This window comes from Peromyscus maniculatus, chromosome 8, assembly GCF_049852395.1.
Source record: "Peromyscus maniculatus bairdii isolate BWxNUB_F1_BW_parent chromosome 8, HU_Pman_BW_mat_3.1, whole genome shotgun sequence".
Taxonomy (NCBI): Eukaryota; Metazoa; Chordata; class Mammalia; order Rodentia; family Cricetidae; genus Peromyscus; species Peromyscus maniculatus.
The window spans coordinates 46425295-46451305 of record NC_134859.1 but is presented as its reverse complement, the minus strand read 5'-3'; the positions used below and the strand labels follow the sequence as shown (position 1 = coordinate 46451305).

Here is a 26011-nt window from a genome sequence, read left to right as displayed (position 1 = left end):
ATGCTTCTGTCCCTTCCCCGACCAGAAGAAACCATCTCAGCAGACAGTATCTGTCTCTCCATGAGTCACTGGTTCCTCTTCCTGTTTAAGCCAAATGATTACATAGAGACATGTGTCCTATCTAGCTGCGGCTACGTGGATGTGGCTAATGATTAGAGATTCAGCGGTACTGCCTGAGCATGTCCATATGTATAGCATGAACCAGGCCTTAGGTTCCATTCCTAGCGTGCACACACACACACACACACACGTACATCTGAGTTCATTATTGGTAAAAAAGGAAAAAAGGGGGCTACTATTTGTTTTTCATAATTTTTCCTAAGGAATGGTATATGATTTCATTACATGATTCACTCAGAACCTTCTCAGTCTCAGCATGGTTCCAGGTCTTGTGATTTCTTAAAAATTCAGTATTAAAAAAAAAAAGCAGCTTATTGCCAATGTATTTTGCTGATGTTTAGCACTGATTATTTTTCTTTCTCGACCCGTGCTTTTTCTTTCTGGTTTCCACAGCAACAGTGAAAGAACACTTAGGTTAAGACCTGTGCAGTGACTAATTTCATTGGGATGCTCTCTCCCTTAGTATAGAGTGAACTAACGCAGTCCAAACGATTCAAGAGAATCAGTGAATTTTGCCCCCAACCACAAGATACCCAGGACCACGTCAAGCTGACTCATGCAGATCATTTTAATAAAATATCCACTTGACCAGCATCCCCTTTTATGCTATTAGAACTACTTAGAAATGAGCATTGTAGGGCTTACTGTCTGAAAGCACTGGGTGTGTGCTTTCCAAAACCTGCCAAGGTTACCCTTAAAATAAAAATGCCTCTAATCTACTCCCCAGAAAAGAAAACCATGAAGCTAGAAGCAGCAGGAAAAGGATGGACATTTTCCCTGTCGATCATTCTCTTGACATTTTAGGAGGACTCAATCAGTTAACCAATCAGTATTGATCCAAATTCAAATATATAAGCTCGGCTCTTAATTTCTGGAACAGATCTGATGGGCTGGATGGAGTTTAACTTTTCTTTTTTTTAAGTCAGCAGGTTTCTTGCTGTGTTTTAAAATTCTCTGGTCACTTCTTGCCATATCACTTTATGTACTCTCCTCAGATGTTCTGAATTTGATAAAGTTGTTCACAAATAAATGTCCCCAGGTAAGGCACCCACACTACCTTCTCCGCGAGCTTGTCATTCTGTTCCCTTATATTGTCTTCACTGGACTCGGGTCTCCCTGCTGTGCTTACCCACCTGCTAGCCTCTTTCCTTCCAAGTCCATCTTTCAGAAGTCAAAATGCTCAATAATGAATCATTAGTGTCCTACCCGCCATAACCAAGAGTCATTTCCAATGATGAGGGCAGAATATCAAAACTGGCAGTTTAGAGATAGGAACCACCATTCTTGTCCTCGGCCATAAAGCCCACAATGTCTTTGGTCTTGTCCTGGCTAGAGGCCAGAAATGCCAGAAGGGGGCTCTGTTTCCTGGTCTGGTTTCTTGTCAGTTTTCTTCCCCTTTTACACAATTGCAATGAGCCCTATTGCCTGGAAACTATACGTGAAGACATAATGGAAACTATGAAGCATAGACATCTCATAGGTAGGTCAACTGGACTGACCAGCTCACCTCCCCGTGCAGTTTCTGCTCTAAGTTCTACAAGAAGCCCTTGGCCTAGCAGCTTGATGGTGCCCCATTTTCTGGGATCCCCTCCTGCTATACAGGAGTTCTGCCTTCCTTTTTTCTCTTAAGTTCCCACCGAAAATCCTATACTAACACTGCTTTCTAAACTCAACCTCCCATTATCTGTGAATTTCATTCTTTGAGTTCATGAGAAAAGGGACCCGGAAGCCATTGGTGTAGGATAGCTCTGCTGTTCCTTGGTCTGTCTGGTACCTTAGCTCTACAAACCAGGCACACGTGAGGTGGGAAATCCTCCATCACTTTTAAGGACCTTCGCTGCTTTGTGTTTTACAAGTAGGGCAAGTGCCAGATGGGATGTCCAGGAGTAACCTCTCACCATCAGCACAGAGAATGGACCACTCAGCTCTGTGAGATCCAAACAGGCACGGCAAGGAGTAAGTGAGGAAGGAGGATCGGTCCCTGTGCCGCCTGGTAGAGAGGCCGCCGTAGAGTCTGTCCCTCAGGCTCCGTGTCTTAGGAACTTATTTAATTTCACCCTGTCCTCCACTCCAACCCTAATGAAGGTCCTCTGTGTCCTGGAATCCTGGCAGTCCCTGGCCACTCCTAGCCTGGGGCTCTTCTGAAACGGACTTGAGAGAGATGTATCCCCTGAGCTGTCTGTATAACTCAGGCTAACATTGGCCTTGCCTTCTCTTCTCTTGCAGGAAGGCAGGCCTCCTGCTGGACAGGGAGCAGGTGCACTCCAGGTCCATCCTGTCCACAGGCTTCCACCCACCCAACCTCCCACTGCTTCTATTGCCACCCCACCCCACCCCGCCCCGCCCCAGCACCCACCCTATCCCTGGCTCTCCGACACACAGAGAACTGGCTAGCTCCATAAATGCTGCAGTGACTGATAGCATCTATCCCATTCTACTTTGAGTAGAAGGTGCTGGCAAATGCCCCGTGTGGATGGTTCCTTAAATTACCTCAACCCTGGGAGGTGTTGTCCTGTGCTTTAGTCGGAATATTGGGTATCCCCCAAATTCACATGGCGAAACCGAAGCCCCAGTGTGGTATCGTTGGGAAGTGGGACATCTGGGAGACAACTGGGTCAGGACAACAGAGGTCTTTCAAAAGGGACTATTGCTGTCCTTGCAGAAATGGCCGAGGGAACATTTTTGCCCTTCTACGAAGTGGGGACACATGAGAAGGTAGCACCATGAACCAGACAGAGAACTCTCACTAGACATTGAATCTGCTGGCCCTGATCTCGGGCTTGCCAGCCTCCACAGCTGTGAGCAGTAACTGTCGGATCTTTATGAGGTACCCACTTCAGCTCTAACCAACTAACACCCTCCCGTGTCTAGAAGATGACATTTCCTTTGACTCAGTGAGGTCATGCTACTTGCCTAGAACACAGAACTCATCTGCAGCCAAGATTGAAACCAGGGGCAGATAGGCCATCCGGATAACCTCTGCCCGCATGAGAAACAAGAGGGCTGTGGATCGAATCCCCCAGCAGGTCTAGCTCCTTGATGACGGGGAGCCTGGGCACGGCTGTACTCTATGCCTCTATGTCAGATGGCGTTACAAACGGTGACTTCACAAACCAGTGAAGGGCTCAGGAGAAGATGTACATCACCTGCAGGGCACACAGAAGACTCTTCACAAATACAAGCTGCCTTCTGTCAACGATGTCAATCAGGCCACCGCTTATTAGCTCAACAATACACAGCCACGAATCAATTAAGTCTTTGGGACTGTAGGCGGCCAGGCATACCAGGCAAATGTTCTTCCTGTATACAGAGCAGCCTGTTTTCAACTGGAAAAATGGACCCGGAGAAGCAGAGAGGAAAATAAACACCGAGGCGGACGCCTTACAGTCTTAGGTTGGGTTTTAGAAACTCTGGGCTGCCGCAAGATAAACACAGGTGGGCACAGTCGCTGAGTAATGGCTCTCTCCCGAATGTGAATTAGTAACAGAAAGAGAAATAGGTGGCCTCTGGCCAAGCACAGAGTAGCCAGAAGGAAAAAGAGTTTCTAGCCTTAATTCTCTGATTTCTTAAAGTCCTCATAAACAACACAAAGGGCCAAATCAATTAAGGAATTTAGGGACTCATTCGAAAGAAGGGATGGGAGACGGAAGGAGGGCGTGGGGGGAGGGTCTTCCCAGGAGTGTTTTCTTTTTAAAATGTTAAGCGTTTTTACTGTGATGCCAAGCTTCATTCCTGTTCGGAACAGCGTACGACTTCCGTTTTAACCATCTCCCATGAACTGCACAGCATAAAGCAGTGAAGGAAGGAGAAAGGGAGGCGAGGGGGGAGGAGGGGGTGGGCAACAGGGGACTGCAAAGGTTTAGGAACTGCGATCTTCCCACTGTGTGCTGGGGTGAGCTGGGGGGCTTATCTCGATTTCCCTTTTAAGGCAAGAAAACTGGAAGGCGACTGGGAAGGCATTCTGGATGAACAGAAAATAACGAGTCTCCAAGAGTGGGAGGGCATTCGGGTCTCAGCGGCAAGCACAATAAGCTGTAGGAAGCAGAAAGTTAAAGCATTCAATCTGGAGAACTAGGAAAATAGGAATGTGCACATAGCTCAATTACCATGGGACCTGGCAGGAAGTGCAGCGCCAGGGATCAACACACTGAAAATATCTAGCCAAAGACTATTCGGACAGAATTAAACTTGCTCCAGACACTTGGATGGGCCTGTTCCAGGCCTGAGATAATTCTGCCCCCAGGGCACACAAGGCATCGGCAATGGCACACCTTGGGGTGCCACCGCCTACAGAGGCCAGAGGTGCCATTGGGCATCCTCCCCACCAAAGGAATCCTGTGACCACGAAGCATCTAAGCCAAGATGTCAGTGATGCAGTGGGGGAAGAAGCAGTGTCGGGGTGGCAGGGTCTTGGACAGGCACCTGCTGAGCTTCCCATGGAACACAGAACTGTGAACTGCCCTCAGACTTCAGTGGCGGTCACAGGAAATGCTTCCCCAAATGATTATTTCCTGTAGCCTGGAGATGAAAGAAATCATCCCAACAGCCTCAAATGCCTTCGTGGTCAATAGGGGAAAGAAAAGCTTTCCACACAGCATCAGAAGAGACGCTGAAAACTAGGACTCCCTGGCCCCCATCCGCAGGCAAAAGCTACAGCGGGGCATCTGGAGCGTTGGCATATGACAAAAAATTAATGCTGTCAGGAACTCAGAAGTCACGGCGCTCTGCCAAGGGTGGGAACCAAAAGTAACAACAGAGACAGGGCATAACCTGGAATGAGAAACCAAGGCAGGGGCAGTCAAGATTATGAAATGCAGGTGGCGGAGGCCGTAATCTGCGGCTATATTGAGATCAAGCGTTCAGAACGACTAGTCTGGGGTGTCCTTCTGGCTCCAGAGCCAAGCCAAGAAGCTGGCAGCCTGTAGAGTGGGGTGACCACTAATGGGCAGTTATTTCCTTACTTATCATGTGGCTTCACAAAAGAGACTTGAAGTGAGTGAGCCAAAGCTGCAGGAAAAGGAGAAGGAAATAAAATCCCTCAAGAGCCCTTTCTCTGGGAACAGTTTCAAAGAACATACACGGCAGAAGAACAAAGCAAGAAGAAGAGAGGGAGCCGGAGGCTTTCATGCTTATTCAGGCTGAAGCATCCTGAGTCATATTTGTTCCGTCCTGGTTTGGGGCATCTGGTGCAGGCCTCCACCTCTGCTTGGAATGCCTGCTGGGAAACTGAGTTGAGCTATGAGGAATGAGGGCATGGCAGAGTTTGCAGAACCCAGGGGCTATTAGCACCTCTAGCCTGCAGGGGTCAGTGGAGGAGGCAGCTAGGACCCAGAGGGAGCTGGACCAGGATCCAGTGGGCGCAGAGGATGCAGCTGAGGGAAAGAACCCCTTGTAGAATCCACTTCTCCCCTCCCCACAGGGTGCCAGCGAGGCTGGAGTGTGAGCCCAGTGTCTCTGGTGGCCTTGCATGGCACAAACACAGGAAACCAAGGACACCCGCCCAGCTCCCTTGGCTGGCTCCCTTAAACACTACCTTCCAAAGTGAACTTAAGTCTCCTCTCCCTAGAATCTGTTTCTCTAGCCACAGAGGGCTCCTCAGGGCTCCTAGGCAGTCTGTCCCCTTACCCACCTGCCCAACAGATCTGCAAACCTACCCGGAGGAAATCCTCGTGGGGATTGAGTTTACCACAAGCTTTAGCAGAGTCCTGAACAGCTCCTCATAACCAGTCTCACTCACCCCGATGTCTCCATTTGTCTTCGGCACCGTCTTTCTCTGAGCCACCCAGTCTCAGCCCTCAGCATCATTTTGCACTCTGCCCTGGGCTCTCACTTCTCAAATCCATAGCAGTGCACATGGGCAGACTGGGTCCCTGCAGTGTTTCTGGTGGGCCTTTATACCCAGCAGAAACCTCTGCCAACACCCCTCTTGCCCCGCCTTGTATCCCTGCCAGACTTCTACAGGTTCAGGTGGCGTCAGTCACTTTCTCTTAAAAAACCCGTCACGTTTCCTTATTTTTAAGCCGGTATTTATCAGCACCATGCGCCAGCATAATGAGCCACGTTTCCTTTTACTGTCTCTCGTGTTCCTGACTCCCTTGCTGGGGAGCCACCAACATCTACCATTGGCACATCAGAACTAAGGAGTAAGAAGGCTAACTCCCTGAGGCCGGCCAGGCTGTGCCACCTAATCTGTGGGCCGCTGTTCCTCCTCACCGGCCGTCTTAGTCCATTCCAGGCATTACAACACAGTACGTCATGGCTGGGCTGGGGTGCAGCTCGGGTGTAGAGTGCTTGCCTGCCATGTATGAGGCCCTGGTTCAAGCCCCAGCAGGGCTGAAAGGGAAAACAAAACAAAAACCCCTTACACTGGGCAGTTAAGGGGCATTTTTATTTGCGAGGGCATTTCCAGACACTGGGCACATGTGGGAACACAAATGGGGGGAAACCATTCGGAGTAGGTGGCGCCATCCAATAGGCTGGGCGTCTGAGGGGACAGACCTGGGAAAGGGAAGCCAGCAGGTGCCGGTGCCTCCTCTGACACACACTCCCAGCACTACGGTGCTCTGCCAAAAGCAATTTAGCCAACCAACCATGCCTGGAACCTCTGACGCTAGGACCCAAAATAAGCCTTTCCTCTCTGTCCTAGTCAGGGTCACCATTGCCGTGACGGGACACCATGACCAAGGCAACTTGGGGAGGAAAGGGTTTATTTCAGCTTACACTTCCAGGTGACTATGCATCACTGAGGCTTTGAAGTCAGGGCAGGAACTCAAACAGACCAGGGACCCGGAGGAAGGAGCTGATTGATGCAGAGGCCATGGACGGGTGCTGCTTACGGGCCATGTCCTCGGGGCTTGCTCAGCCTGCTTTCTTATAGAAGTCAGGACCACCAGCTCAGGGGTGGCCCCATCTACAATGGGCTGGGCCCTTCCACATCACTAATAAAGAAAATGTCCTACAGGCTTGGCTGCAGCCCAGTCTTTTGGTTTGGTTTGGTTTGGTAAGGGTTGTTTTTTGGAGACAGGGTTTCTCTGTGTAGATTTGGCTGTCCTGGAACTCACTCTGTAGACCAGGCTGGTCTTCAACTCACAGAGAAGGCCTGCTTCTGCCTCCCGAGTGCTGGGAGCATGTACCACCACCACCACCACCACCACCACCACCACCACCACCACCACCACCACCACCGCCTGGCCTGCAGCCCAATCCTACGGAGGCATTTTATCAACTGGGGCTCCTTCCTCTCACATGACTCTAGCCTGTGTCAAGTTGACATAAAATTACCCAGCATAGTCTCTTAAATTGTTTATCTCAGGTGTTTTTGTGACAGTAATGGAAAACCTAGCCCACAAGGGGGCTGGGGCTGTTGTTCAGCAATAGAGTACATGCTAACTGTTTACACGCAAGATCCCGGGTCCAGCCCTAGCAAAGAAACACACACACCACACACACACACACCACACACACACACACACACACACACACACACACACACACACACACTACATTGTGTCACATCCTACACAGAACATGCTGGCCTCTCACTTCTCATTGCATTTGGAATACAAAGCCAAGCCCTGGTCGTGACCCCCACGGTCTTAGGCCGTGTCCAGCTCTCTACCTTGACCCCAGTGCTAGACAGCTCCTGCTCACTCCATTTCAGCCAAACAAGTCGCTTCAGCTCCTTGAGACATCTGCTCTCCCCCAGTGAACTCTGTGCCTGCTGCTCCCCTGGGCCTGCTGCTCCCCCTGTGCCTGCTGCTCCCCCTGTGTCTGCTGCTCCCCCTGGGCCTGCTGCTCCCCTGGGCCTGCTGCTCCCCCTGGGCCTGCTGCTCCCCCTGTGCCTGCTGTTCCCCCTGTGCCTGCTGCTCCCCCTGGGCCTGCTGCTCCCCCTGGGCCTGCTGCTCCCCCTGGGCCTGCTGCTCCCCCTGTGTCTGCTGCTCCCCCTGGGCCTGCTGCTCCCCCTGGGCCTGCTGCTCCCCCTGGGCCTGCTGCTCCCCCTGGGCCTGCTGCTCCCCCTGGGCCCGCTGCTCCCCCTGGGCCTGCTGCTCTGTGTGAATGTCCCCCAGATGCTCACATTTCAGGGCTGCTCATCCTGGCCCCCATCTCTGTTTAAGAACATTTCCTCTGAGAGTGTCTACAATAGTTCTCCCACCTAGCTGACGGCCCCCAGTTTCTCTTTAAAGCCTTTATTGACAAACCACAACTAGCGCCGCCATTGATCACCTCGCACTGGGCCCCACCCCTATGACAGGGTGCTAATCTCTGGTTATGAATGCACACGAAAGGTCTGTGTGTTGAAGGCCTGGTCTCCAGCCTGTGTTCCTACTGGGACATGGTGAGACCTTCCTGAAAAAACACGTCACTGGGAACATGCCCTGGATGGGGCCATTGGGACTTCTCTTTGCTTCCTGGACACTAAATGGACAGCTCCCTCCTCCACATGCTCCGATCATGCTGTGCTGAGCTGCCACAGACCCAAAAGTAACAGGGCCACACAATCACAGCCTAAAAGAGGATGTGCAGGTGAGTGGCCCCCTGTTCTTGCCCCATTCAGCTCTCAAGCTCCCAGAAAGCACACAGGCCCTGCATAGGGCACCGCAGTGGGACAGGGTCACTAACTAAGGGACCTAAGGACAGGGTGCTGAATTAGCAGGAAAGTACAAACCAGAACTAGAAAGCACTAGCAAGCCTCTTCTGAAAGACTTAGGAAAGTCTCCAGACAACCACCCAGAAGGAGGCCCAAACGGCTCTCTGAACAAGAACGCTGTTGCTAAAGATCCGGTGTTCTGGTACCGTCGGCAGCAGTAATATCCACGTGGATACACATCCGTGTACATCCTAAAACTTAATTCCAATCACTCATTATTGGCAAGGTGGCTCAAAGGGGGAGGACACCTCCCACCAAGACTGACCACCTGAATTTCATCCCCGGATCCCACACGATGGAAGGAGAGAACCGACTCCCACAGTTGCCCTCCGACCTTCACAGGTACCCCACAGTCTGCAGCACACACACAACCTCCCACAGCGCACACACAGAGGTAAGAAAAATACTTAAAGAAAGTGGTTCCTAAAGTTAGTCAGGGCCAAATCTCTAAAAATAACCCACGGTTCCTTATCATTTCAACAATTTAGTTTATGGGGTTTTAAAAGTTCTTTTCTAAATTACATTTTTATCTGTTGGTGTAAGGACAGGCCACAGTGCATGCCTTGAGGTCGGAGGACAGCTTTCAAGAATCTATCCTCTTCTTCCATCGTGTGGATCCCAGGAACTGAACTTGGGTTCTCGGCCTGGCTGCAGGGACTGGTATCCTGGGTCCTGTAAGTCTGGGTACTGTGTCCACACTTTTCTTCGTCCCTGAGACCCCTGTGTAACTGGGTCAAGTAGCATGGCTTCTGAGACAACTGAGGCCAATTCTGTCTCAGTTCGCAGTGTTTCCTCTTAGAGACAATGCAAGGACTTCCAGGCACACTGCCCCACCCAGAGAAAACCCTGCGCCCTCCTCCTCCACCTGAACTACCGACACTCAAGAGCGAGGGGACAAACCTCACCCACTGTGCTGCTGAATGTAGACCCTCCGTGGCAAGAGCCCCCACCTAGGAGGGGCAAGGCCACCTGCCCTCACCACATCCACTGTTTTTTTCTTTTTCTTTTTCCATCAATAAGAAATTTACTTATAGCCAGGCTTGGTGGCGCACGCCTTTCATCTCAGCACTCAGGAAGCAGAGGCAGATGGCTCTCGGTGAGTTCGAGGCCAGCCTAGCCTACAGAGAGAGTTCTAGAACAGCCAGAGTTACATACCAAGACCCTGTCTCAAAAAGAAGGAAGGGAGGGAGGAAAGTGTGTGTGTGTGTGTGTGTGTGTGTGTGTGTGTGTGTGTGTGTGTGAGAGAGAGAGAGAGAGAGAGAGAGAGAGAGAGAGAGAGAGAGAGAGAGGAAAAGAAAACAGAAATTTAGCTTTTTTTTTTTTTTTTTTTTTTTTTTTGGTTTTTTCGAGACGGTTTCTCTGTGTAGTTTTTGTGCCTATCCTGGATCTCGTTCTGTAGACCAGGCTGGCCTCGAACTCACAGAGATCCGCCTGCCTCTGCCTCCCAAGTGCTGGGATTAAAGGCATGTGCCACCACAGCCCAGCTAGTAATTTTTTAATTCAAATTTAAAATGCTGGCATTGTCTAGAAAATTTTACCAGGTTTATTTATAGCTGTTACACAGCTGAACTATTGAAATGCATTTATTAAAACATTCTGACTTGTATTAATCCTTTATTTACATCCCACACATATACTAAAATTTAACACAAAGATGAAAACAGAAAAACAGCCAGTACCTGACCCCTGTCCCTTTCCTGCTCACAATTGTATACTTAGGTACCTTTTGACCCCATGGGGGGAAAAATGTAACATTCAGAACTATTGGAAACAGGAAGAAGGGGCAAAAATTTTTTTCAGAATGAAATGTTTCCCCTCATAGTGGATTCTTAAGCATGTGTGTGCAGCATGCTAGCTGGATATGTTCTGAAATGATTGTTACCTGTTTAGCATGGTTAGAACACAGTTTGGAGTCGGTGGCCTTTCAAGAGCATCCGACTTCACAAGTGCCACAGCACCACACATCCACTGCTTTCGTCTTTCCCCACGGCCTCTCTGACCACAGGCAGACATCCGTAGAGAAATCAACACCAGTCCCGCAAGCCCAGAATGGGCAGGCCTCCTGCCACGTGCCTGCCCTGTGCTGAATATATTGCAAAACTATATTGCAAATGAAGATCACAAGAGAGTTCACAAAGATCATCCAGACTGCCTTCAGAGTTAAAGGAAGCAGGGTACTATAGAAGTATCCCACCCACACCCACACCCACACCCACACCCACACCCACACCCACACCCACACCGTGTTGTTGCTGGAGCCCATACTGACCTCAAAACCACTGTCTTCTCAGGGCGTGGTGGCCCCATGCCTTTATTCCCAGCACAAAGGAGGCAAGGGAAATCTCTGAATTTCAAGTCAGCCAGGGCTATCTAGTGAGACTGTCGGTGGATGGACAGACAGACAGACAGATGTCTTCCTGCCTCTGGAATGCTGGGATTGTAGTCATGCACCACTATACCCAGCTATAACCTCTTCAGAGTCAGAGAGCTGGGGTCAACTTGTCATCATGGAGGGAGCATGCTACCGAGACAGTAAGCTCCACAGGTCACACGACGAGACAACCTCAGATGGTTCATTGAGTCTGACACTTTAACCATGACTACCTTCTCTTCCCCAGGAAGGTACATACTCAGCTCCGCTACCCTCCCCACTCATCCGTACCTTACATCAAATGCAGGCAGAGAACGCAAAGGAGAGGGTTCGCTGAACAAAGGCCCAAGCGAACTGACTGCTGACTTTGTGCCCGCATATCCACACATCTAAGCTCACACAATCCACGTATCCACACATCTAAGCTCACGCAATCCGCGTATCCACACATCTAAGCTCACGCAATCCATGTATCCACACATCTAAGCTCACGCAATCCATGTATCCACACATCTAAGCTCACGCAATGCTAGGCATCAGGAGGAGATATGCAATTGAATAAAGTACACGCTGAGCATGGCGAAAGTCAGAACTGTAAGAGAGAAGGACCAGACTGGCCTTCGGCTCCTCCTGCCTCCTGCTCCAGGATTACCATTTCTTCGACACGATGCCTTCAGAGTCCTACAGTCTCGGACCCATTCACGAAGGCCTCCTCCTATCAAGTGGGGAAGAACCTTCAATGGCATTTCCGTATTTGGCAAAGCAGCCCAAGGTCCTGTAAGCTTGAAGGGCTCACCATTGAGGGTCTCAACTGAACCCCCACCACATGGCATGCTGTGGCCCAGTTGCCAAGGAATCTGTCTGTCCGTGTGAGGCTGCAAGGCTTCTTGGGAGCACTATCAGTCTAGGATGAGAAAGGGAGGTAGGAACTGGGTTGCAAGATACTGAAAGACTCTTTCCTCGGGAGAGTCAGTGCTCTCCCACCATACTCTCTAGGCCTGCTGCGGCTCCTTGGCAACCTGGCTCCAACATCTCGAAGCTACAAAGGAGCATTTCGGCAACAGTGGCACTGCCCAGGTGGTGGAGGTAATATGCCCGGGGCTGGCTCCCATCTGTGGTCCCCAAAGCCATGGAGATAGATGCCTGTAGGACTGTGAACAGCAGAGGCCTTGGGTGCAGTGGTCACAAAAACAGCATCCACCCCAGGAAGTGTGCTGGCTGGGAACAGAAGCCACATGGAGCCTGTGTGGTAATTAACATCACTCCTGGGATCGACCTTAAACAGCAGGGGAAGGCAGAAGATAGCTGAAGTTTCTACGGACATGGAGGATCATGGGACCTCATTTGCAGCTACATTATCACCATGGTGCCCCAAGTGCCGAGGACACCCACCATTCCCTGATGAACCGTGAAAGTCTAGCCCTCACACACACATAGGGCTGTGGGTGGCTACCATTGCTCAGAGCACCGCGAGTCCTGGATTTCTTTATTGTTGCCGGATTAAGTGAAATCAGCGACACAGCTATTTCTTTTTTGTTCTCGCATTCCTGAATTTCTTTTTTCTAACCCACGGGCTTTAGCGATCTTCCTGGAGTGCCAGCTGGCTAATGAAAGCAATTGCTGTGCTTTGCAGGGTTAATGCATTCAGTGCCTGCAATATGCCCCATCTCAGCATCAAATGCTTCTCAGATTGTGTTTTAAATACACAGAAAACCCACACTGGAGGCATGATTTTGCCGGCTGCTCCTGGGATTACCTGGTTGTAACCCACTCTTTGCCCAGTCCCCAAAAGTAACTACAGGGGGAGCAAGTACAGCAACCAGCTGCTCGATCTGTGCCCAGAGTTATGTTACAGCCCTCTTTCCTGAGGGTGGACTTGTTATGATAGGGTCGCACCTAATCTTCAATGAGCCACCCAGCTCTTCTTCATTTCAGGATAGGGGACACTGAGTGTTCCACACGTGGCCCCGGTTCCCTCTGTCCACTGCTCCTGGCACACAGACCCCAGGCACAACAGTTGCAGGGCACCATCACCCAGACCCTGGCCTCCCTAAGGCCACTTAAACCCTAGAACACCAGGCTTCCCTTCCCTGCATCCTTTCTTCCTGACTCCCTTCTCTGGGGACAGTGCTGAGACAGCCAGTCCTAACAGTGCCCTGTTCCCAAGCTCCCAGCCTCACTTCACCTCAGGAAGGTCCCCACCCACGGCCCAGACGCCCTGGAGGGAAGGCCTCTTTAGTGGTGCAGCCTAACTGAGCCCAGCTTCTGCTCCACAGTACATTTTAAAGATGGATCACAGACTAAAATGTGAAATCTAAGACCAGAAAATATATGAGAGAACAAGAGGAAATCTTCGTGACCACGAGTGAGATAAACGTTCCTTTGATATAAGGTAAAATAAAATCTGGGACCCTCCTAGTGCCCGGATGGTGGAGACAAGGAGGACCAGAAGTCCAAGGTTAGACTGGCCACATAGTGAGGCCAGCCTGGACTACATGAGACCCTGTCTCAAAATACCAAAAAACTAAAACAAAAACCCTCACAGATTGGAATTTATCAAATACAAACTTCTGTTCTTCAAAAGATGCTGCCAAGAAACTAAAAGCCACCCAACAGGAAAACACAGACCTGGAAAGGACTTCAGTTTTAGGTTTGCAAAGAGCCCATGAGACTCAATTATAAAAACTAAAAGCTGTAAGAATAACGGCAACACGCACAGTTCAAGAAAACATGATCAAAATGTAAACAAGCACTTCAGCAACGAACATATCTGGTTTGTTTGTTTGTTTGTTTTGTATTTGAGATAGGGTCTTTCTATGTAGCCCTGGCTGTCCTGGAACTCAATCTGTATGTAGACCAGGCTGGCCTCGAACTCACAGAGATCCTCCTGCCTCTGTCTCCAGAGTGTTGGAATTGAAGGCACGTACCACTATGTCTGGGCTGCAACAAACATACCTGAATGGCAAACAGACATAGAAAAGATGCTGAATGCCACTAGTCATCAAGAAAGGGCAAGGGAGAGAGGCTGGGGACGAGCGCTCATCCTCCTAGCTGAAATGGAGGAACTCACATCAAGAGCAGACATGGATTGTGGGAGGTGCAAACTGACACCACCATAATGCATCAAAAGTAAAAAGATAACCAAGCTCTGGCAAGGCTATGAAGCCGCCACGGCCCCTGATCTGCCGCCCATGGAAAGGGAGGCACTTCTGGAAAACAATGAAACAGTTCCGTAAAAACTATACTCCGACATAAAATCCAGGAATCCACTCCTTGGTGCTGACTTAGAGAAATAAAACTTTCATTTAATTTAAACAAATGTCCTTGGCAACACTGATATCCAAAGAAGCTTGATTCCCATCATCAAACCCCAGAAATAACCATGTTACCCTTCAGTGGTAGGTAGAGAGAGAGACTGGCATATCCCCACAGTGGAATACTACAATAAAAAAGAATGAAACGAAATGAAATTTCTCAGTGGTAGGGGAAAAAAAAAGCACTTCTAAGTAAGGCCCATGGTTCAATATCCACCACCATACCAGTTGATAAGAAAGAACAAACTGAAAATATGACAATCAAAAGCAAAGAGACGGGGGCTGGAGAGATGGCCCAGTGGTTAAGAGCACTGGCTGTACTTCCAGAGGACCCAGGTTCAATTCCCAGCATCTACATGGTGGCTCACAACTGTCTGTAACTTCAGTTCCAGGGAATCCAATACCTTCATACAGAGTATATACAGGCAAACACCAATGCACATTAAATAAATAAACAAGTCTACCTTTAAAAAAAGTAAAGAGACAAGATACAGCACAGGAGAAAGTATTTGAAAACTATAATGAACATACAATAATCCAAGAAGGCATTAATGTCCAGAATACACAAGGAACTCAATTCAACATCGAAACAAACACCAAATAATCTGATTAAACAATGTGCAAAATACCTGAAGAAATATTCCTCAAAAGAACACATACTTGAGAGGCAGAGACAGGAATATCTCTGTAAGTTTGAGGCTAGCTCTACATAGTGAGTTCCAGGACAGTCAGGGCTCTATAGAGAAAACCCATCTCAAAGAATAAATACACACACACACACACACACACACACACACACACACACACACACACACGGCCAGTGGTTCTATTTTAAAACACTCAGTGCTGGACAGATGGCTCAGTGGATACATCGCTTGCTGTGCAAGTGTGAAAACCTGAGTTCAACTCTCCAGAACCCAGGTCACGCGTCGTAAGCGATGGGAGTCAGATGAAGGCGAATCGGCTCCTACTATTTCCTGTGCTCTGGTACACGAGGAGATGGGAGGTCGGGCCCTAGAAAAACCCAAGAGCTGGACGGCTTCATTCTTTCGCCTGTTCAGCAAGCATTCTGGGACTACCTCATGTACCTCAGACACCGTAGCCGGCATCATGGCACAAGGGCAGGCAAAATCAGCCCCACCCCTCCCACCTAGGTTCATGGTCCAATACAGGGAACAGAAAACACAGATCGCCAAAAAAAAAAAAAAAAAAGGGAAACAGCCAAGAAGGGACCTGCCCAAATCAGGAGGGGAGGCCTCTGGGTGACAGTGTGGTGGTGGCAAGGGCGGGGGGGGGGGGGGGGGGGGGGGCGGGGGGGCGGGGGAGGGCTGAACAGCATTAGGGACTGAAACATCAAAGCCAGAGGAGGGAAGCCAGTAGGTGGGACTCGGTGGACCTGGAGCATGCTGACCACATCATCTATCTGTCCTGTGTGCCAGGCAGACGCAGCCCTCTCCTCAGGGACGGTCTCCGAGACCATCAAAGCAAACATCAGCACAAGCTGGGTCACCAAAGCTGCCGCACAGCATTTCTCCATGGAGGGTCATTCTCCACCAAGGCTCCATGTACCATGCAAAGCCGGAAGGATTTACTTTACCTCATCAGAAAGAGAGACTGACCACAGTTCCTTGGAGGCCTGAGTATCCCAGAGGTCCTCACAATGCTGGACTCAGTGGACCCTTACTTACAACCTAAGAGCATCTCCCAGGACCCCATCCTTTCACCTGCCCCTCCGTCCCCTCCCCAGCTCCCCTGCTCGCTTCCCCTAGGGGAGGTGGGAAAGGCCCCCTGTGGCTCGTTCTTCTGAAGCAGAGCTGCCTATTTCCGGCCCTTGCCGTTCTTCTCGTGAGGAGGCCGTTACCACAGCAACCAGGTATGGCTTCCACACACACCTGCCTCGGGGGACCCCAAGTTGCTCCCCAAGTTGTAAGGCATTACTGACTTACCTCATGCACTCTCAGAATTACCCCAAATCAATCCGTGTCCCCAAGTCTCTCTCTCATCTCTCCGGCAGCCTTCGTACTGACAGCACAATCAGTTTCTGCTTGTTAATGTCTCAGCCTGATACATTTCCTTCCTCCCTATAAACAGCGGTCTCTGTGACCTAACCCACCCTGCTGCAAGCCTTCCCAACAGGGCGTTTTAAATCTTAATTGTTACACTTGGCTTCATTTCACTCTCCAGGTTTCTTACCCAGTCATTTGGCGTTTCCGCCTGTTAATAATGTAAGCTGGTTTGGGGGAACTGCAGAAGTCTTGGTGGCTGGGGATGGCAACGACTATGGGAAAAGGAGCTGATGACTAAATTCTGTAATCCTGGAGGAAAAGAACACTGAGGTGGGAGCAGAAGAAAAGACAAGGCAGGAAGGACTGGAGTGATGATGGAATTGGCACGGGGTGAAAAGGGACTGGATGTTGGCCAAGGAGGGGCCCCAACAAAGATGCAGACACTCTGCAGGTGCTTCCCAGAAGAGCCACAGTTTTACGTCCCTCCTGGCCCAGTATCCAAAGGACCCCCTCGCATCCTCAGGGTGGCTTCATAGCTACACTCACAGTCAGTGACATGACTCTTGCGTGTGTGTACGTCTCTTCCTCATCATGGCCTAGACTCCCCCGGTTGGCATCTCTGGCACGTCCTTATCTCCCAGGAGCATGCTGCTGCCTGCTTCTGATTAGGTACTGATGGGTATTTAACTAGATGCTACAGTTTGCAAGCATCCTTCAAAGGTCTGTGTGCTAGAAGCTCGGCCCCCAGTATGATGGCATTGAGTTGGGGGGATCCTTTAAGAAGCCGGGTCTGTCAGGGGTGATTCTACTACAATCATTCTGCTCAACAGACACAGTAATCCAACCGCCCTCCAGACTTAGATCTCTTTATTAATACAGGCCTCATCAGAGTTTCTTTGTGTGGTGGACAGCAGTTAATGTAGAAGCCCACAACTGACCAAAATGTAGGGAATAAATGTCAGGGAATTGCTCATCCACAAATGGGATCATATAGAAGAGGAGTGGGAAGACCCTAAGAGCCAGAGATTAGGGAAGACCAAAGCAGAGATGTGTCTTCTGGATGAGTTCATGGCAGCTGTGGTGCCTACACCAGACCAGCATGAGATCAAACTAGTCAACACTGGGGCATGGAGGGGGAGGGGTGCATAACCCACCCCAGTGTGGAGTCATCTAGACAGCTGATGACTTCCAAGGGGAGGAGACTCAGTTTTCTTAAGGGTATAGACTCTGATGTGTTGACTATGATCCAGTGAATGGCCCCACACAGGAGTGTGTAAGCCGCACAAATTGGACTCAATACACAGTTGTTTTGTTTAAAGAATTAAGGCAGGCTGGGGACCAGGACGTTAATCCTAGCACTAGAGAAGCAGAGGTAGTTGGGCCTATGTGAGTTCAAGGCCAGACTGGTCTACAAGTGAGTTCCAGGCCAGCCAGAGCTACACAGTGAAACTCTGTCTAAAAAAAAAAAATGGAGGAAAGAAAGATGGATGGATAGATGGATAGAAGGAAGGAAGGAAGGGAGGGAGGAAAGATGGGAGGGAGGGAGGGAGGGAAGATGGGAGGGAGGGAGGGAGGGAAGATGGGAGGGAGGGAGGGAGGGAGGGAGGGAGGGAGGGAGGGAGGGAGGGAGGGAGGGATCTTAAAACAAAAATTTTAGGAAGTGGGGCCTGGTGGGAGATGGCTAGGTGGCTGGAGGTGCCACCTCTAGAAGCAATTGGCATAGCACTCCTGGGACTGTCCCACACCCTCCGTGATGCTGTCCTCTACCATGCTGTCATCTGAAAGCCCTCGGCAGAGGCTGAACACACAGGGCTGCACATCTTGTACTTCTGCCTCCAAAACGATGAGCTAAGAACTGCTTTTGAATATATAAAGTACTTGGTGTCCCTTCTTCTGTTATACCAACAGAACACAGATTAAGAAATCGGATGAAAGGTTATTTTGAGCCTTGGCTGGCAGCTTTGAACCAATGAGATAAAGGACACGGTGACTCTGGGGGGGGGGGGGCACTGAGCTCAGAAGGTCGTCACCACATTAACCCCGAGAACAGGGACAGAGCAGGGAAGAGACCAGCATGCATCGGTCCAGCAATGTTTCCTCCAGTACTTGGTGCTCAGCTTTCTCAACAAGTTTCATGCCTCTTCTTCTATAACCTAATTCAGGCTTCTGCTGCCTCGCAAATACTCAGTGCTGTTAAAATCTGTCATCTACTTTCCCAACTCTACATCTGGGATCCTGTTCCCAAGAATCTTCTCATCTGTAGGTCTGGGACATTTCCTGATTATCTATTTATGTTACATGAATGTACGAACACAGACTCACAAGAAATTCTAGCACTGAAGCATATTTACCCCCAAAGAGAGACAGGCCCTGCCCTGGGTCTATGTCCCTTTTTAGGGGGGAACACCACACACAGCTTGGTATCACACACCCAGTGCCTTTTACCATGAGTTTGTATGTATATATGAAATAATTATGATTCTTAACACAACAGTAAGAATTTAAACATCCGTTTGATCACACTGTATATTCTTACTTTAAAATGTGCACTCTTGAGTAGGAAGATGCCTCATTGGGAAAGTGCTTGGCATGCAAGCCTGGGGACCTGAGTTCAGATCCCAGCTCCCGGGCACAGTATCATGTGCCTGGAATCCCAGTGCTGGGGGTGTGGGGACACGTCACTCTGGGGCTTGCTGGCTATCCAGACTAGCTGAATCAGTGAGCTCCACATGCAGTGACAGAGCCTGTCGCCGCTGAGGAAAATACTTGATGCTAATGTGTGGCCTCCAGATGCCTATGCAAAGGAACCTACACACACACACACACATATGCACATGCGCACACGCACGCATGCACGCGCGCGTGGACACACACACACACACACATGCACACGCGCACACATACACAATCACACAAAACGTATGGTCTTGTCTTTTTCTTTTTGAGATGGGGTCTCACTATGTAGCTATGACTGTTCTGGAACTCACTATGTAGACCAGGCTGTCCTTGACCTCAGAGATCTGCCTGCTCCTCCAGAGTGCTGGGATTAAAGGAAGGCCTGTGCCACCATGGTATTTTCTAAGACAAATCAAGAAGTCCGTGGTATTTCCTAAGATAAAGCAAGGGTGTGCATTATGCATATTTTACATTTTGATCTATTTTGTAAATTCATCAAATACAAACATTTCACTCATTTTTGTTCCTGTGCATTAAGATTGCTAATCTTCACTTCCATATGTTCTTGTCATTGGGTATGACTCGCGTTGTTAGTGGTTTGCCAAATGGCGTTGCATGCCTGTGCACACCCACTATGACTGTGAGACTGAACACCGTGTACTTATCGGCCTCCTGTATTTTTCCAGGAGTCACCTGTCTAGAAGCTTTCCCATTTTTCTAGCTTATTTTTTTTCTGATACGTGGGAATTCTTCATTACACAACAGTCTTTGTAGCAAGTGTGCCCCACATGCTTCTCTCTACCAGCCATTAGCCTGTCTTCACGGTATAGCAGTTCCTAACCTGTGGAGTCTCCAGGTTCCGTTCCTAACCTGTGGAGTCTCCAGATTACAGGAAAGGTTTTCTTAAGCCAAAAGGATGACACATTTGACTCTATAAAACACATACAATGTACATTTGTACATACAAAATACATATATTTACACTTTACATACTCTATACATCTACACACACCAGACACTTTCTGTGTGTGTTTGAAAGTGTAGTTTTTATTTCTTCACCTCCCAAAATCCACCTTATCTAGTTTCTTCTGACAGCTACTTTACACATTCCACTCTCCCTATATGTCACAAAAGAATAAATTACCATGATGTGCTAATGAGACAGAAATACACCCCCACACACACACACACCAGATTATCCCAAATCTTACAATGGAAAATGTTGAAGACATAAAGATGATTATGAAATCCCAGCACTTGGGAGGCAGAGGCAGGTGGATCTCTGAGTTCGAGGCCATGCTGGTCTACAGAGCGAGTTCCAGGTCAGCCAGAGTTGTTAACACAGAGAAACCCTGTCAGAAAACCAACCCAACACACAAAGATGATGAGACAATTAAAAAGTGGGGCTGGAGAGAGCACTGCCTGCTCCTACAGAAGATCCGATTTCAGCTCCCCGCACCCACGTCGGACATCTCACTACCGCTCGTAACTCCAGCTTCAGGAGACGCAAGCACCCCTTACTGGCCTCTGCAGACACCACACTCACATGCACAACCCCTCCCCCCACATATATACACAGATACAAAAATCTTTTAAAATATATCTGAGAGCATGGGGTTCCTTATAAATGATACTCGAAAAACAGTTTAGTATTATTATTAAATGTCACTCAAATCCAGCATCCACATCAACCAGCAGAGTAAATGGTAGAAGGAAATAAATCCCATAAAGGAGAAGACTCAGGGGGGAAAAAAAAGTAGGACAGATTCAACTGTGGAAAAAAATACTAAATAGCACCATGTTTTTCCAATAAGTCATTTTTATTTTATTTATTTACTATTTATTTTAGGGGTTTTAGGGATTAAACCCAGGGTCTTGTATATGGCTAAGCAAGCATCTACCAAATTCATTTTTTCACCCCTTTGGTTATTCGAGACAGGGTTTCTCTGTGTAGTCCTGGCTGTCCTGGAACTCACTCTGTAGATCAGGTTGGCCTCTAACTTAGAGGTCTGCCTGCCTCTGCCTTCCCAAGTGCTGAGATTAAAAACGTGCACCACCCCCACCACCCCCACCCCCTACCCCCCGGCCTTCCCAATTCAATTTTTAAGATTTATTTTATTTGAATTATGCATGTGTGTGTAGGTGGGTGGGTGTGTATACTTGGGTGCTGGTGCCGGCAGGGGTCAGAGGGAGGTATCAAATCCCCCGGAACTGCTGTTCTAGGCGGTTGTGAGCTACCTGGAGTGTGTACTAGGGGCTGGAGCAGAGGAGGTGAGCAGAGCCCTCAGCAGGGTCAAGAAGTGCGCTTCACCACTTGGCATCTCTCCAGATCCACGAACAGCCTTCAGAAGGTTAACAATGAGCTGGAGAAAGTAACTGGCAAAAACATGACAGACATCATGCTGTGAGCGACAGAAACGGCCTCAGGCCTCAGGAAGGAAGGCCTCTCTGTGCACTCATGGCTTTGCAAGTTTCAGACTGGGTTGGGGGTGGGCGGGGTGTGTGTGTGTGTGTGTGTGTGTGTGTGTGTGTGTGTGTGTGTGTGTGCGCTCCTCTCATGAAGGAATCACAGCAAGGGTGACAGGAAAGGGCCCCTGGAGTGAGGCACACCTCAGGCTGTGGTCCTCCAACTAAGCCCACTTCCCACCTTCCCACCAAAGCCAATGTCTCCTCAATTCTGGATCTACCGGTGGATGAAGGCATGGGTTAAGTCTGAATCCTCATCTAGTCATCTGTGGGAACGTCCTCACAGAACGCCTGGAGTATTGCTTTATGAACCCCTTAGGCATCCTTGGTCGGATCAAGTTGACATTCAAGATTAACCATCACGTATAGTCCACTAAAGCCTCATGAAAATCAGCAGAGACAAGATGGATGCAAGACCTTAAAACACAGTCCAAACAAGCATGTGAAAATGGAGGTGTTCAGCCTCACACCTTGTTATCCCCATGGTGGCAAATAGGTGAGATTAAGATGGAATGCTCGCACACAGTGGGTAGGAAGTAACCCAGAAGTACCTATCAGGCACCATGAAAAAGCTCACACCGGGTCTGGAGCAGCTCGGGGGTACAGCCTGCGCTTCATGCTAGGCTCTGTGTTCAGGCCCCGTGACATACACCAAGTGTTCACACCCTTTGACCCAGTGATCCCACACTGTCAAGTTTTCAGATGTAACCCATAAACATGGGAAACATTCTTTGACCAAAGAAAGTCACCAAAGTGTTATTTATAATGCAAGAAACGGAAGGAATGAAGAAGAGGGGGAGGGGAAAAGACAGGGTGGAACGGAGGAGGGGGGGAGACGGGGGGGGGGGGGGGGAAGCAAAGCAACCTCATTTTTTAGTTTTAAATTTTTTTATTTTTACAATTAATTGATTGATTATTGAGACAGAGTCTCACTATGTAGTCCTGGCTGGCCTAGAACTCACAGCGATCTACCTGCCTCTGCTTTTTGAATGCTAGGGTCAAAGGCACGAGTCACCACACTTGCCTTCTTTTTTTTAAACCTAATTTTTAGAAACAGACTAGTTAATTTATTGGGTGATCACACAACAGGATGCTATGCCTTATTTAAAACAACTGTAAGAGCACACCACACTGAAATGCTCTCAGGCTCACTTACAAGCAGAAACAGGGAGACACTCACAGCTGACTTGGAGTGAGGGCAAGTCACTGTTCTTGCTAACTTCCAATTGCTCACGGTTGTATCGGCACATAGCTCTGGACCAGGAAGTCAAGACAAGGCTTCCCACTTTGCCTGCACCATCACCTGCCTGACCTTGCTGTGCCTCCACCCCCTCACGTATGAAGTAAAGGCCACAAAGCTAGCTACCTCGGGAGCGACTGTGAGCCATGAATGGCTGGAATAGCACAGGACAGCATTGCCTGTTCCAGGGTGAGAACTCCAGAACATTACTTTTGTCGTTTAACATTTGAAAAATAAAACTGAAGTGAGTTGTTTTTTTTAAAAAAAGGATGGCTTACATGCAAGGGTTCTTTTCCAATTCCGGAGTTTTAAGTGAAAGCCGAGCGCGGCTCATTTTGCATTCTCCTCTGCCTTTAAGGGGTTTCTGTCTAGATGGCACTTGACAGTAACTTGCTTGGCAATGGGAAGGTCCTGGAAAGTGCAACCCAGCTACTCTAGAAAAGACCCCTGGCCGGGCAGCGGTGGCACACGCCTTTAATCCCAGCACTCGGGAGGCAGAACCAGGCGGATCTCTGTGAGTTCGAGGCCAGCCTGGTCTATAGAGAGATCCAGGACAGGCACCAAAACTACACAGAAAAACCCTGTCTCAAAAAACAAACAAATAAAAAAGATCCCTGTGTGACATAGGGAGTGTAGAGAATGGAACTTTCCTGGGACAAAAGGAGCCCCCTGGATGAGAACTCCAGCAGAGACTGCAGAGATACAGCCTTCACCTTTGCATTCTGAAAGGGAGGATACACTTTGCAACTTAGATATGAACCCCTCCAATTACTGAACTAAACCATTCCAATAAAAAGTTAAGAGTCGACCGGAAAAGAAAATCAAAACCCAAAGCCCAGAAAACAGAGTAGAAACTAAGAATAGAAATCCAGGCTCCTTTGTAAGATATATCAAAGTATTGACAGCCTTCTGCAGGGTCTGGGAAGAGGGTCACAGAAGAAACCACAGAACACATAGCTTCCTAGAAAAGCCACGACCATTGTCCTGTCTTTACTTTGAAATTCTCCCATCTGGGATTTCAGACCCCAGAACAAAGTTTGGCCCAGATGTTGAGCACTGGGATAGAATCCACCCTCCGCTAGATGCAAGGTCACACTCCACATGCTGATGTCCTCCAGGAGAAATGACTCTAGATCCTTCTGTGGACCAAGAACCTTAGCTAGAGGTTTTTCTCCACAGGACTTTAGACTTCTACCCCAACCAAAAGAACGCACCAAGCAGGCCTAGTCTCCGTCCTTATGAGGAGACCACTCTGCATTTCTAGTGACTAGCACCCAAGGAGAAGGCTTCTCCGGAGAATTTTATACAGTAGCTTCAGCATGAATCATCCTGACTTTGCACGATGGAAAAAAAAAAAAGTGACTCACAAGAAGACGGTTCCTCCCAAGATAGTATATGAGTTTCAAATGCATTTTCAGCCCCCAAAGCTCCTGTGGTCCACACCCCCAACAGAAGAAGGCAGTGCTGCTGTGTAAGTGGCGACCTCTTCCCCAGACAGAGCCATCTCCTAAGACTTTCCACCCCCATCTTAAACGATAACCAGCTTCGTACTTACTGCAAAGCCCCTGAGTCCTGGGAGCCGCTGGCCTCAGTCAGGAAGCCCTCTGCACTGTTCTGAACCAGTTGCTGCCTGGGAGGAAAACCACATTCAGCGAGCACTTGGGCAAGGCCTGCTCAGGAAGCAGGCGGGCTCTGCTCCCCACGCCACTCCCTCCCCGCCCCCTAACACACATACTTACAAGTTCACATCTATACGTGATGCAAAATCAAATTTCTCTCTGACTGACTCCCACGCACTTAATTTAGACTACTCCAAAATTAAAAATGTAAGGATGTTGGCTGGCTAGGAATAAAAGGGAACTCCAACCCACAAGGGACACAGATACAAACACCCTGAGATATCTAACCAAAAGAAAAAGCCAGTCTGGTCTCAAGCTTCAGCAGCCCCCCCCCCCATGAGTGCGGCTGGCTGTAGAGTTCTAGGTTGAGAGGAAGTCAGGAACCAGGAAGCTCTTCAAAGCACGCTGCTCCCAGGAGCCAACTGAAAGACCTCAGCAGCCTCTTAACCACTGGGCTTTCAGTAATTTGTTATGATTTCCTTTTTTCATCCTAAATAAATAGGTTCATACTTAATTTTTAACTCAGAAAGCTCCACAATGATACACCCACTCTCATAAGACCTGGCTGGCCTGCCCCCTTCCACTCTGTGGACTCAGCAAACCCCTGTGACCACTAGCTGCTGCACCAGGGGCAACGACACTTTGCAGGAAACATGCGCAAGAAATTCTATGATGGTAAACACCAAGGAAACAGCCTGGGAAAAGGAGGCAGAATCCACTATAAATAAAATGTAAAAGCCAATGATGGGCGAGCGTACCGGTATAGCCTTTGGTTCCGTTGTCTGCTGGTACAAGGCAGACTAAGAAATAATCACAAGCAAGCATGTCATCACCTCAGTGTGAGGTGTCCGCTGGAGGCTCCTGTGTTTGGGCACATGGTCCCCAGCTGGTGGCGATGCTTTGGGAGGGTGTGAGACCTGTAGGGCATGGACCCTGACTGGAGTCACTGGAGGTGGGTCCTTGAACGTTCTACTGTATTCTGGCTCCAGATGGAGTGTTCGCTAACACTTGGTCCTTACCATATGGAGACGTAGCTATGGGCTCCTTCTGTGCCCACCCTTGATGAACTGAGACCCTCTCAAACTATGTGCTAAATCAAGGCCTTCCTCCCCTCAGCCACTTCTATCAGGCGTTTTATCACAGATGTGACCCCAAAAAATAAAACAATGGGGGTCAGGATAACCTTGGTTACAAACAACAATAAGTAAAATACTTAAAAGTCTTATTGGTCACATTACAGTGTGTCCAGATCATTCACCCTTACGCCACGGTCAGCCACGATACTTTACCCTCTATCTGCACTGAATGCGTTAGTCTGCTTTCCATCCTGTCAAAACACCCGGCAAACTCAAATGAAAGAGGGAAGGTTTGCTTTGACTCAGGGCCCTAGAGGAGTCGATCTACAGTTGCTTGGAGTCATTGCTTCTGGTCCTGTGTGGTACGGCCCACCGTACATGGCAGAGCCAAGCAGCTCACCTCATGGCAGCTGGAAAAACCAGAGAACCAGAAGGGCCAGGGTGAAAATGTATCCTCCAAGAGCAGGATCCCAGAG

The 26011-nt window shown here is 49.0% G+C and overlaps 1 protein-coding gene across 7 annotated transcripts in view; it reads right to left on the bottom strand.

Moving 5' to 3' along the window:
* The window catches only part of Specc1 (sperm antigen with calponin homology and coiled-coil domains 1), a 278263-nt gene that overhangs the window by 207851 nt on the left and 44401 nt on the right, over positions 1–26011 (bottom strand). Inside the window, exons 1-2 of one of the 7 annotated variants that reach the window (XM_015992424.3) lie at positions 24580–24619; positions 24396–24470 (exon numbers count right to left, since the gene is read on the bottom strand). The exons of 2 other annotated variants lie outside the window; for them this stretch is intronic. Coding sequence is in view for 2 of the 5 variants with exons in the window: in XM_076542531.1 (XP_076398646.1) it covers positions 1327–1333 (7 nt within the window). In the remaining 3 variants the exon portion in view is untranslated. Of the gene's footprint in view, positions 1–1326; positions 1525–16398; positions 16508–24395; positions 24471–24579; positions 24620–26011 lie in introns of those variants that run through there. 4 more of the 7 variants (XM_076542534.1, XM_015992425.3, XM_076542531.1 and 1 more) reach the window with 4 other exon arrangements.